This window comes from Sinocyclocheilus anshuiensis, unplaced genomic scaffold, assembly GCF_001515605.1.
Source record: "Sinocyclocheilus anshuiensis isolate Anshui unplaced genomic scaffold, SAMN03320099.WGS_v1.1 scaffold343, whole genome shotgun sequence".
NCBI lineage: Eukaryota > Metazoa > Chordata > Actinopteri > Cypriniformes > Cyprinidae > Sinocyclocheilus > Sinocyclocheilus anshuiensis.
Genome location: NW_015549598.1, coordinates 735,897 through 748,773, shown reverse-complemented (window position 1 = coordinate 748,773; position 12,877 = coordinate 735,897). Strand labels below are relative to the sequence as shown.

Sequence of the window (12,877 nt, the reverse complement as noted above, 5' to 3'; positions counted from 1 at the left end):
TTTTTATTTATATTCCCACAGGAAAGGCAGTGAAAGCCTGAATATAAGTGCATGGCCACTGCCTCGAAATTCACATCAGGACATACCATAAACAATCACACAAGAATCAAAACTCTATTTGAGAACAAAATGTACACTGTTCCTCACAAGTTGCCAATCCTGTCATATAAACCCTGTCGTTTGAGAGTCTATCTTCAAATTATGAAGAAGCTACAGACATGCTATGCTCTGAAACTGGTGCTAACAGATTGTCAACCACCATGCAAATGCTAAACAGACATACATATTCCAGCTGTTTCATATTAAGAGTTACTAAACATTCATTCACACTTGAATTTAGTCTTTCAGGACACCAAACAAACGGTAATCGTACCTTACGATCGTAACAGCAAGCAATGAGTAACAGATTTCATTTGTAGCTTATTTTAACATATAGAAAGTCTCCCATTAATCTGTGTGATACCATCTTCTATACAGGCACGAGATGAACATTTTAACCATAAGTTATTAATTTTTCCACAGTGAAAGAGAAAATGCAACACAATCACAACCAGCCAGAACATATTTGACGTTTAAAGGTGGTGTGTGTAATTTCTGCACGACTAGCATTGACAAACAGCAAAAAATTACTGTTTTCAAACAGGTTTCCTAAACAATTACTCCATCTGCCATTGGTCAAACAAACAGATAGTCCCGCCCCAAATTCAAGCTATTGGTCAAGCCAACACTGCAGACTGTAGAAGTTGTGACAACTGTTGTGACTGGTTAGAACACTGTGCTGCGTATCATGTTCTTAAGTTAATGAATTAAGTTCATACAAAATAATAATAATTATAATAGTAATATAAAACCATTGTGTTTATATAATTTCATATTTGTACAATTTAACCACATTTACAAAGCCAACATACTCTACTGGGTAACACTTGAAATTATTTCTCCACCCCATTGACTTTGTTGGGGTCGACAACCATTTCAGCCTTCTGTGATGCTTTTCAAACATCTTATTTGTGAGGATTGAACCCACTGACGGACAATCGAAGGACAGAAAGTTTGATAGTTCCCCACGTGAGACACTCTGTTGTGATCAGTCTTGTTTTTGAGAGTGCTGGTATGAAATGTTTCCTCCTGCATGCGTTTCTGTGCTAGAACGGCCCAGGCTGACCTCAGTCTCTGAGCCTGCAGAGTTTACGAGTCAGAGGAAGCAGAAAGATGTAGAGAGATCCTCTGTGAACATGGAGGTCCAGGTCTTCTCTACTGTCAGCGTTTTTTGAAGGATTTTATGGTTTGTTGTGGGGGGACTGTCGGAGGGATGCAGGGTTCTTCGGGTCCAGACTCTCTTAAAAAGACTGAGTCCGGCTCGGAGGAGCAGGTGGAACTCCTTTCATTCAGGATGACCTGAGAGTACATGGGCTCCAGGGGAACGGAGAGGTCCAGATACTCCTGCAAGGGAAACATATACGTTATTAAGTCATTCCTATAATGCACTTCAATGAGAACAGTGAACATTTTCATCCAAGTTGGCAGATGGAGCAGCATATTTGCATTTTGGACCCAAGCCATAAAGCAGTGGTTACCAACCTTTTTAGGCCCAAGATCCCTGACCTCGGCCATTACGAAAGAAAAGATCTACCTATTGAAGAATTGATAGAAAAAGACATCCCTTCCGGGGGTAAAATACACGTTTTTCAGCAGGGATCTTCTAGTAAAATATAGCGTTTCCTTGTTTACTGCTGTAAACAAAGCAGCGCTGCGCTTTATATGGAGGAGAAGAAAATGCCATTGCCATCTAAACTTTTCTCAAGACAGTTCACTTCAGTGATACATTAATATAACCCCATAAATGTAATGCATTTTTAAGAAAATGCCATTGCCATCGAAACTTTTCTCAAGACAGTTCCCTTCAGTGATACATTAATATAACCCCAGAAATGTAATGCATTTTTGTACTTATTTTACTGTTATTTTCGGGATCTACTGGAACAGTGATAAAGATCTACCAGTCGATCGATTGGTTGGCGACCACTGCCTTAAAGGGTTAGTTCACCCCAAAATGAAAATTCTGTCATTAATTACTTTACATTAATTAATTACTTTTGCACAAAGAAAACAAAAATAACACTGATGTCACACGGGACTACTTTGTCGATCATCTTGGTACTTTTCTGGATCTTGAACGTGGTAGTTACCTTGCTGTCTATGGGAGGGTCAGAGAGCCCTCAGATTTCATCAAAAATATCTTAAATTGTGTTCCGAAGATGAACGAAGGTCTTACGGGTTTCAAACAACACGAGGGTGAGTAATTAATGACAGAATTTTCATTTTTGGGTGAACTAACCCTTTAACAGAGTTGCTGCCCATGATGTGCATTTCACATCAGTCACTTGTGAGGATTCATTTTGAGTGGGATGCTGACATAAAAGGTAGCTACCTATGTAGTCTGCTGGCCTTACCTGATTGGATATCATGGACAGAGTGCGATCAAGGTCTTCTACCAGCTGTTTAAAAGTTGGCCTCTGTGTGAGAACTGCATGCCAGCAGTCTTTCATCATCAGGTATCTGGAGAAAAAAAACAATTGCTTAACTGAGCCATTATGTGAAGACAACATGAAATAATTTATTTTTGTATTAAATCTTATTGTGCACAATTCATCACTGCATTTTATTCTAATGAAAAATATGTAATTACTGCTATTTTCCACCAAAAGTGGAAAATATAGAATCTTTTAAACTTGTATTAAAATGGTGTGACACATTTTTGAGCGATGTATTTAAATAATGCAAAAAAAATGTGAAATAATTACATAATATAGAAAAAAATAACATTTATTATTAAAATAAATAAAAAATATAGTCTGTTTCAATCAATATTTACTTTAATAATAATCAAGTAATTATTATTATTGCAAATCAAATAAATATTTATTAAAATAAATAAATTACAAAGTGTTTCATTCAAGAATGTGGCATGTTATAGAAGTGAAATGTTTTTAAAAGATTCTATTTTATCAAATTCAGAAGGATTTTAGTTGCTAACCAAAATATCTGAATGGGCCTTTTTATTCTAAAGGAAAAAATCTGCTAAAGTAAGAAAAAAGAAAGGAAATAAATAAATTATTATTATTACAAAAACAAACAAATAAATGAATGATATGATAAGATTCACTCAAAAATGTTTCACATTATGGAAGTTAAATGTTTTTGATTTGTTCGAATGTTGCCATTTTAAAAGTTTTTAAAGATTCTATTTAATCAAACTAAAAGGAACATCTTTTAGTCACTAATTATAATGTGCCGTACATCTCCTGAGTGCAGGCTGAGGGTCTGTCCATGCGATGACCTTCTCGCAGTAGCTTGAAGAGCTCTTCCACGGGCACTCCTGGATAAGGCGAGCCCCCCAGAGTGAAGATCTCCCACAGAAGAACACCAAAAGACCACCTACAACATGAGATCACTCAGTTAGTACCAAAACAGAACCAAGAAACTGTACTTTTATGAAGAGAGCTGATATGAAGATATAAAATTAAAAACATATGAGCCATCTTACACATCACTTTGATGTGTGTAAATCCTGTCAAACAAAGCCTCAGGTGCCATCCATTTGACAGGCAGCCGGCCCTGAAGAAGAAATAAAGACGTTCCCTTGTCATATATTGACTTTTTAGATAATAAATACAACTATGAAGAACTGACTGCTTACATTTGTAGTCTTCTTGTAGTAATCTATGTGATGAACATCCCGGGCCAGACCGAAGTCTGCTATCTTCATTACATTGTCCTCTGTTACAAGTACATTGCGTGCTGCCAAGTCTCTGTGGATACACTGTTGAGGAACACACGGAGACCAAAAAAAGCATTAATTTCAGCGCACAATTTGAAGACTTTTTTTGAATAAATTACACAATATGTCAACAATACCTTTTTGGATGCCAGGTACTCCATGCCACGAGCCACCTGGTAAGCACAGGAGACCAAGTCTTTGATGGACATGCTCTCCACAGGCACCTGGTCAGGATTGTAACAGTACTCCATGCCATGTGGCCGGCGGGCACGCAGATATTCCCGCAGGTTTCCTTTAGAGGCGTATTCCACGATGACATAAAGAGGGCCTGAAACAATGTGTGTTTTGAGAGAGGAAATCCTTGTAGTGTGATCCAACATCTTCAGAATAGAATCATCAGATGGGCTCTTACCATTCTGGGTACAAGCTCCGAGCAGGTTGATGATGTTCTTGTGTTTTCCAATCATCTTCATCATCTCCATCTCTGAGATGAGGTCAGACAGATCCTTCTCAGTGGCGTCAGCTAATAAAAACATGCAAAATATTGATGAGGTCTGGTTAATAATGTGATCTGATAAATAATATGGTTTGGTCTTAAAGCCCCCATGAAATCAAAATTGGAGTTTTATGACTAAAAGTCTATGTCTGTTTGGTCTGCAAAAAATAATTTCCTTAATTAGTATTTTTGTCTGGTTTTATAATATATTATTGAAAGTAAATACCTAAACATAATAAATTCCTCAACCTTATAATAATAATAACTATTATTATTATTTATTAAATAAATATATAAATATGGTTATTCTAGAAAAATATTATTATTCTGTATATTTACATTTATTCCCCCCCCCAAATTCCTTATTCTTGTTTATGCAGAAATTTAATACAATTTAGTGAGGTTTATCATTAAAACAAGAAAACAAATGCCAATGGGGTATTTACAAATAAATATTTGTAATATTTAACAATAATAATAATATTTATAAATGTATTTTAATTCAAAATACATTTCAAATCAAGTAAGAGAATATGAAAATGTACATAATTTTGCTGCTCAAGTAAATTTATCTTGTTTTAAGGATTTTACAGAAAAACAAGACAAAATACTAATTAGTTTAATAATAATATAAATAAAATATTTTTGCAGGGTATGATATTCTGGTCTCTCCTTTAATGTAAGACTATGAGGGTTTTTTTATGGTTGCTTTATCATAAATCAGTCAGATCCTATAGAAATCGCATCAAATCATTTCATGGGGTCTTTTAGGCTGTTAATTTGCAAAACCACATACATTTCAGCATTTTCACAGCAACTTTAGTTATGCGGTTGGGCTTGTCTTTGTGCAGTCCAATGGCTTCGCCCATCACCACCTGACCAAAGCAACCCTCGCCCAGAGGTTTCCCAAGTACCAGCCTGTTACAAAAATACAGATGAACAAGATTTCAGAATAATTTCTAGCTTGACCCTGTTACAGAGGAAAAGAAGTGAGAAAAGTTCAAATTCTAGATGCACAGTGTGTGTACCTCTCTCGGGGCACTTCCCAGCATGGGTCCTGGGGCAGCTCGTACTCAGACACCCCTGACAGTATGGAGGAGAGTCGTGAAGGTCGGACCAACATCACGCCAGAGTTCAGAGAGGAACTGGATTCCACCGACACCTGTGGAGTGAGGAAGTAGAATGGGGGGTTTTAAGGGCCTTTAGAAGGATACAAGGGCCCTTCTTTGGACAGCAGTACATCAAGGCCCTTATCTGTTACCTGTCTGCGGAGAGGAATGCTTTTGGCCAGCTTATGGACAGCCAGCTGGCTGTTGAAGTCGCTCTTCTTGGAGGAGCTGCGGACTTTGATGATGGTGGCGATTCCTACCATGAGGAAGATGAGGAAGAATCCAACGCAGTAGATCAGCACCTCCAGGTAGGACTGACTGGGGACTGCAGAGGGAGCGGTTGGGGCTTATGGGACAAATAGAAGGCTACGCAGTCAGTAAAAAAATGTATTTATACATCATATTGTTATTTTAGCATTATTTTTAAACTATTATAGTTTTTATTAATACTCTTAATTTTATATTTTCAGTTTTCATGTTAATTTTAGTTGAATTTGAGTAATTTTGTTATGTGTTTTTGTCACTTTTATTATTATTATTATTTTTTTAATATTACTATTTTAGGTTACATTTATTTTTATTTTGTTTCGTAAGTCTAGTTTTCCAGTAAAAACATCCTCAAAACAAGATTATACTTGATTTACTTGGCAAGCAAAATTAAAAAGATATAAAGAGTTGTTTTCAGAGAAAATACATTTAATTATATTTATTTTAAGTATAAATAAAAAAATTGTGAGGTTTATATGCAATCCCGTTTCCGCAACTGAATAAAAAAAAAAATGTAATTGCGACTTTTTATCTCACAATTCTGACTTTTTTCAATGCAATTGTGAGTTTATATCCAGCAATTTCTACATTAAAACTCACAATTCTAACTTTATAACTGAGAAATGAAGTCTGAATTGTGAGATAAAAAGTCACAATTACATTTTTTATGTTTTATTTAGTGGCGGAAACGGGCTTCCATAGATTTATGCTGAACTTGATGTTATTTTACACAAATTTTGCTTCTCAAGTAAATGTATATAGACAAAATATGGATATAATAGTGATGCTTGCCATAGCAAAGAGCACTAATAAGGCTGAATCACTTGTACAGTGTCAAGAACACCTCTGTTACTGTGTCTACAGCATTAAACAGTGCTTTGGATTGACACACACTGGTAGATGCTGGTGACAGGCACGCACACACACGCGCGCGCACGCACGCACGCACGCACGCACACACACACACACACACACACACACACACACACATGTATCCACACATACACCGAGCTCTGTTTTATTTCAACCAGTGCATTTGACACTATTGGCACTGAGAAAAGAGCACAAGCACCCTTTTGTGGCCACATAATGGCTCCTTTGTGGCATAGTATTTCGCCCCACATTCTCCACCAGCGTGAGGCTGCAATCATCCCATGCACAAGTATGAAACTGAATCATCCTGGCCAAACTGTCTTGGAAGGCCAAAGTGACACACGGCTACACCTGATGGGTTGTTATTAAATTAGAGCATCATTCATATAGAGTTGAGCTGTTCTGCAATAGTATACAGTGGTTGAAATAAAACAAATCCTCCAGAAGATAAGGAACTAATTTTGTGATGCTTGATCATGAATTATTTTTCCCACAAGGAAACCCATATTAGTGATCAAGCTGATAATCCATTGGATTAGAGGAAGTGACATCAAGCTATCATAGCCACACAACTCTGCAAGTAGATGCCAACTTCATACATTAGTAAAAAATGTTTTAATGATCCAATGATAATGCAGCACCAAGTCACAGTAATAATTTCAGATTATAGTCAAAGAACTATAACGCTGCTCCAGAACTATACCAGTACCTAGATCCCATTTTAAGGCATTATATTCATGCTTCACACAAAAAGTGGTTCAAAAATTATTTAATAGTTCAGTGGGTGATTTTACCCAATATTGTTTGAACCATTTTGAGCAGAGGTTCTCAATCAGAGGTGCCGGGGCCCAATAGGGGGGCTTAGTGAACTTCTAAGGGGCCTCGAGATGACTTAAAATTATTAAATAAGACAAAACAAGCATTAAAATAAGCTACAAAAAGCTAATTCTTATTTTAATTCAATCCCTCAACAATGTTTTCTTTTCTTTCGAAGAACCAGGTTTCCCACTGTCTTGATACATGAGATAACCTCATTTTAAAAGAGACATTTCCAGATCGAGAAATAACATGTAAATTAATAAAAGTCTTGTGCTTTAATTATTATTATTAAATTATAATCCTTAATCCTTATCGAGTAAATCATGAAAAACAGAAAAGTCATGAAGCCTTCGATTATTATTGTGGACTAAGGGGAGTCAAAAAGGTTGAGAACCACTAGAGTAGGTTATTGATTTGTCATCTTAGCAATATGCTAACACCAGTTTCTAGTGCAAATCGAATCTCCTTTGTGCTTTTTGTGGGGTGCAGGAAGTCACAGTCTGTGTCAAGCATTCCAATAAGTCACTTATGAGGTTCAGTCACAGTTAGGATGCTGCCTTAGAAGACAAAGTAACTCACTAGGTTTTGGAACAGAGCTTTTATGCAAATTGTTATCAGTCTGCTTACTCTCAAAATGAGCATAACTATAACTCATTTAATCTGAATATAGGTGACTTGATGTGCACTAACCACTCATTAAAACAACAACGACAGCAGGTCAGAGAGAGAAAACGAGGTATTTAGAGAAAAATTAGTAGGTGAAGGAGGTGAAACTATAAAAGTGCTATAACTGGTGTCATTTGCCAGGTCAATGGGAAGTGAAAACCACTGAGGGCACCTCAGTAAGATGATACTTATATGGGAAGATGTCACTAAAATCCAAATGTTTGGTCTACTCGGCATGCTGGTGCCACGCATGGGTGATTTGCACCTGTGGACGGCCACACACGTTCCCATGAAACACCTCGTCCTTTGTCAACGGTGCAAAATATACACCGGCTAAAGTGATAGCTGAGTAAATGCTCTTTGACTTATACGTGGTTCACCTGAAACTGGCGAATGACACAAACAAATAGCCACTGTTGGGACTAGAAGGAAAGGTCTAGAGAGGACAGAAAAGAGTTGCCGGATACCTTTGACAACGGTCAACCAAGCTGAATGATGGGAGATCCCAATTGAATTGCCCGCCAAGCAAGTATACTCCCCAGCATCCTCAAAGGACACATTCCTCAACTGGAGCACCTCCATCTCCTTGTCGGTGGTGTTGAGGCCTGCCGTCTGGAAGAGAACGAGAAAAGCAGACCCAAGGCCCAAGACGTGAGGGGAAGGGAGGAGGAAGCGGGACAACGTTGAGCTTGGGAAATTTTGGGGAGTCGTTGCGTCTATCTGGTTGGATTAAAAACCAGTTAGATGCTCGGGAAACCACCTGAAAACTTTCTACCACCTGTAGAGCGATCATACAGTATATTGCTGCCCAGCACCATCACCTTCAATCTACCTCCACCCACATCAGGCAAGCCACATGGAGACTCTCTCCAGTAAGACCCAATCCATAGCGAGGGAGTTATCGCCATTGGTTGGGTCGACCGGGAGTTTCCATGGCATAATCGGATAGGAAAACCCAAAGCATGAGAGAAACCCAAGGCTAAAACCTCTGCGGAGATCACTTCAGATTATCCTGTGGTTAAGTTACCTTGTACGTCATGTCTAAGGACAGTTAACCAGGCTGACTGATTGGCTTCTCCTATATAATTGGACACTTTGCATATATACTCGCCGCCCTCTTCTTCTGTGATATTGTAGAGCGTCAGCACCTGGGTGTCCGAGCTATTGACCCCCGAGTGCTGGAGATGACAAGAGACCAAATTCATCACATCCGATCCCAAGACATCCTAATATGTATGGACCACTTATATGAAACTGCTCAATGTTAGTCAGCCTTAAGCAAACTGACTGCATGTCTATGTAAACCTTTACCTTTAGGACGCGTACGTAAGGTAGTCCGTCAGGTCCCAGTTTGCTTCCATTCACATGTATGTGTTTGAGCCACTGAATGTGAGGCTGGGGATCGCTGAAGACCTTGCAAACAAACTCTACATCACTGCCGACCACAGCTGTTCGATTTGCAGGGAGACCAGCGTACAGGATGGGCCTGTGAGGCGATCGCTCTGAAATATACACAAGACAGGGTTTGTTAGATTTCTATTTAAGCACAGTATTTATTCCTGAACTGCTACTGGTCGATATTGAGAGATGACTGACCCACTACATCCAGCTGATAGGTGTGATTGATGCTTCCATATTCGTTCTCAACCAGACATGTGTAGTTGCCCTTGTCTGAGGGCACCACGGACTCCATGATTATGGTCCACATGTGTTCCCGCAGCTGAGAATAGAAGAAAATAAATATTCTTTAAAGTGTATTCACACAATATGTTCTCCAAATACACACACACACACAAAAAATTAAAAACAGGTATGCATACTCCATTGACAAATCTCTTATGTGAAATACATATGTATGTATTTTTGGCTTATTGATGGCTTAAAATGATTAATTTCAAATTAAAGAGTCCATCATTTACCAAACAGAAGTATGAATAAATATAAGAACAATATTTAATCATTTTAATTTATGCTGACCAATACAACAATAATAATAGTAATTTAAAATGATTACATTAAAAAAACACATATGGGTAAAGGTTTGAAGCAGTTCATTGAAACAGACTGACTGATTCGTAAATGAATCATGATTCTGAAACTGATTCACAGAAAAGAAAGTTTACTCAAGTTTAAAGACACTTAAAACATTAGTTTTAATGCTCTTGTAACTGCAAAACTATTGTAATAATGCACCCTAAAGGGAACGTATTGGCCAAATAAACATTAAAATCACTTTGATATTAATGATGTTGCTTAATTTTAATTGTTGGTTACTACTTGTTCTAGCACATTGTGGTACTTCTTGTCTTGATATTTGCACATTGTCTCTCTACTGTATGTTGAGTCATTTTTACATTTTCTGGGGCCTTAAAGGTAACAAGTTTCACCCCTCTGTTTACTTCTATATGGCTGGTGTGACAAACTCTCTTGAATCCATTTTTAAATCGGCAGCAAATCATCACAAATATTTTGCCAAGCCCTAATCACTACGGCAAACTATTTGTAACCAGAGCTCCGTTGTTTCCTGCACGTTAACATCAGGGTGTGTGTATTCAGGTGTCGGGTTCAGGGTGTAGAGATTCAGGCTGTGATTTTGGCCTATTGTAAGCTGAGGTATCAGCTTTCGTTCTCTCGGCTCAGGTGCAGAGTAAATGAGGGTTGTATGTCTCACATAACAGCGATATCAGTCAGTTACTGAAGTCTGTTCATGTGCAAACGTACCTTATAGCCCCCGATGCGCTGGTCTCTTTTGAACTCTTTTCCATTCTTGAGCCAGCGTAGTTTCGGAGTCGGGTTTCCCTCGGCCTGACATCGGAATTTCACCGTTTTGCTGGCCGGTACGGCATGAAGCTTTTTTTCCATCTTTTCAGGTTGGGCCCAATGAGGTGCCATCGCTACAGAGGAAATATGGTATTAATAACAAAAAACAACTCATCATTTGATTTCCTTCCCGAAAACGAGAGTGCATGCTTACGTAAGAGCTCCTGGCTACTTGATGGCTTGCTCTCTTCTGATGATGACTCATCGTCGTCCTCATCCTCGGAAGACACTACTGCATGACCTGTGACAAAGTCGACAGGATGTGTGTCAGAGAATAAATTCATACAGCCGCCCATGAAGGTCAGAATATAGCCAAGCATGAGTCCACAACTCATCATGCATGATTTAGATGTCACAAATTCAGCAAAGCACATGCAGATGTGGTTATTTATTTGTCTGTTTGTCCACCTTGATTGTCAAACCTGCTAATGTCTTGATTTATATCCCTTAAAGTGTTTGATTTTACCAGTCATGAAGCAAAGAATAGTAGCAGGTTGAGAAAGGAGAGGCTTGCAATGCTTTTATTTATTCACAGTATTCTGGTGATTTTGTATTCCTGCTTGATCTGAATAGTGAACCAGGATGAAGTAACGCATCCGCCCTTCACAGAGTGTCGGACAGTGAGAGCGCATGAGTCACTGCAGGCTCCGCTCCAGAGCCGTGCCCACGCTCCCATCACACAGATGCAAACACACACACTCTGGGGAGCAGTCTGACAAATTCAACAATCAACGCCTGACACATTCCACAGCTGAACAGAGAGAAACGACATCTGAATGTCTCAGTTGCTCATCTATAACAACAATACAATCCCAAACAGCAACTTAAACTAGTTTTTAACAACTTCAAAAGACAATAAGTGGTGTTTGCCTGTGCAAAACTTGCCTGCACGATGCCAGGGGGTTGCTATGTGGTTGCTTAGATCAGGTCTGGGTCATATTTTAACCATATTTTAACATAATTTATAGTTAAAAGAAAATAATTATTACATTTCGGATAAAGAAAATAAAGAAAAAAATGAAATGAAAGAAAATATTTTCTTGACAACTGATCACATTACAATTAACCAAATTACAGTAATGGGAAAAAAAGTCTTTCTTTTGACAGGAATGTGAAAAAACATTATTTAAATAATAATGATTTTAGATATTATTTAAATTATAATGTATTTATTCATCAAGATATTATTTGTTGTACTGCATTTAATTACTTATAATTGTAAAGCATTTAATACATCAAGATAGTATTTGTTGTACTGCATTTAAATAATTAAAAAAACTAAGAATAAATTAAAACTGAAACATTGCATGTATTTTAGGTATAACATGAACAAAAATTTTCCAATGTCCTCTTTGAGAACAATACGAAATTGCAAAAAAAAAAAAAAAACAACTAAAAAGTAAAATATCAATATCAAATAATAAAATATAAGTAAAAAAATATGAAAATTATGTGTTGCGCATCAAGGAATTTATGTAGTTTATTTACATTTTCTTATCAGATAAAAAAAATATTCACCTTAATTGAGTTTTTAATGCCCATCTTAAGATTTTATGCACATATTGGCATTTACATCCATAGTTTTTTTTATGCAATATCCCAAAATGTATATAAAAATACATGGATAGAGACATAGCCACCAGGCCAGAAGGGTCAAAAGAGCCTCTATGATATTCTGGTCTCTAAATATCAAGTCAAGTCAAGTCAAGTCTGCTTTATTGTCAATTCTTCCACATGTACAGCACATACACACAGTGAATTGAAATTGCGTTACTCTCAGACCCTTGGTGCATACAGATAACACTAACAGTAGAACATAAATACAGATAGATACAGATTTAAATATAAAATACAACTATACAATTATACAAATAAGGTAAAATGTAAAAAAATATATAAAGCAGCACAAGGCGCATGGCAGATAGAGTGCAAACCAGTGAAGTAAACAACAGTGCAGATATAATGATTGTAGTGCAAAAGAGCTTAGTCAGACTGATTAAAGTGACAGTGTGTGTGTGTATTTGGGAGGGGGGAGTGGGAGAGTCC

The 12,877-nt window shown here is 37.5% G+C and overlaps 1 protein-coding gene across 2 annotated transcripts in view; it reads right to left on the bottom strand.

The window, feature by feature from the left end:
* The window catches only part of LOC107658606 (fibroblast growth factor receptor 1-A-like), a 26,269-nt gene continuing 13,392 nt past the window's right edge, over positions 1 to 12,877 (bottom strand). For both annotated transcript variants that reach the window (XM_016447212.1, XM_016447213.1), the window contains 15 exons: positions 10,986 to 11,072; positions 10,733 to 10,905; positions 9,608 to 9,731; positions 9,323 to 9,513; positions 9,039 to 9,189; positions 5,539 to 5,732; positions 5,306 to 5,439; positions 5,074 to 5,195; positions 4,194 to 4,304; positions 3,919 to 4,109; positions 3,701 to 3,823; positions 3,548 to 3,618; positions 3,301 to 3,438; positions 2,454 to 2,559; positions 1 to 1,443 (listed from right to left, as the gene is read on the bottom strand). In XM_016447212.1, coding sequence (XP_016302698.1) covers positions 1,261 to 1,443; positions 2,454 to 2,559; positions 3,301 to 3,438; positions 3,548 to 3,618; positions 3,701 to 3,823; positions 3,919 to 4,109; positions 4,194 to 4,304; positions 5,074 to 5,195; positions 5,306 to 5,439; positions 5,539 to 5,732; positions 9,039 to 9,189; positions 9,323 to 9,513; positions 9,608 to 9,731; positions 10,733 to 10,905; positions 10,986 to 11,072 — 2,099 coding nt within the window. In that variant the 3' untranslated portion in view covers positions 1 to 1,260. The remainder of the gene's footprint in view (positions 1,444 to 2,453; positions 2,560 to 3,300; positions 3,439 to 3,547; positions 3,619 to 3,700; positions 3,824 to 3,918; positions 4,110 to 4,193; positions 4,305 to 5,073; positions 5,196 to 5,305; positions 5,440 to 5,538; positions 5,733 to 9,038; positions 9,190 to 9,322; positions 9,514 to 9,607; positions 9,732 to 10,732; positions 10,906 to 10,985; positions 11,073 to 12,877) is intronic.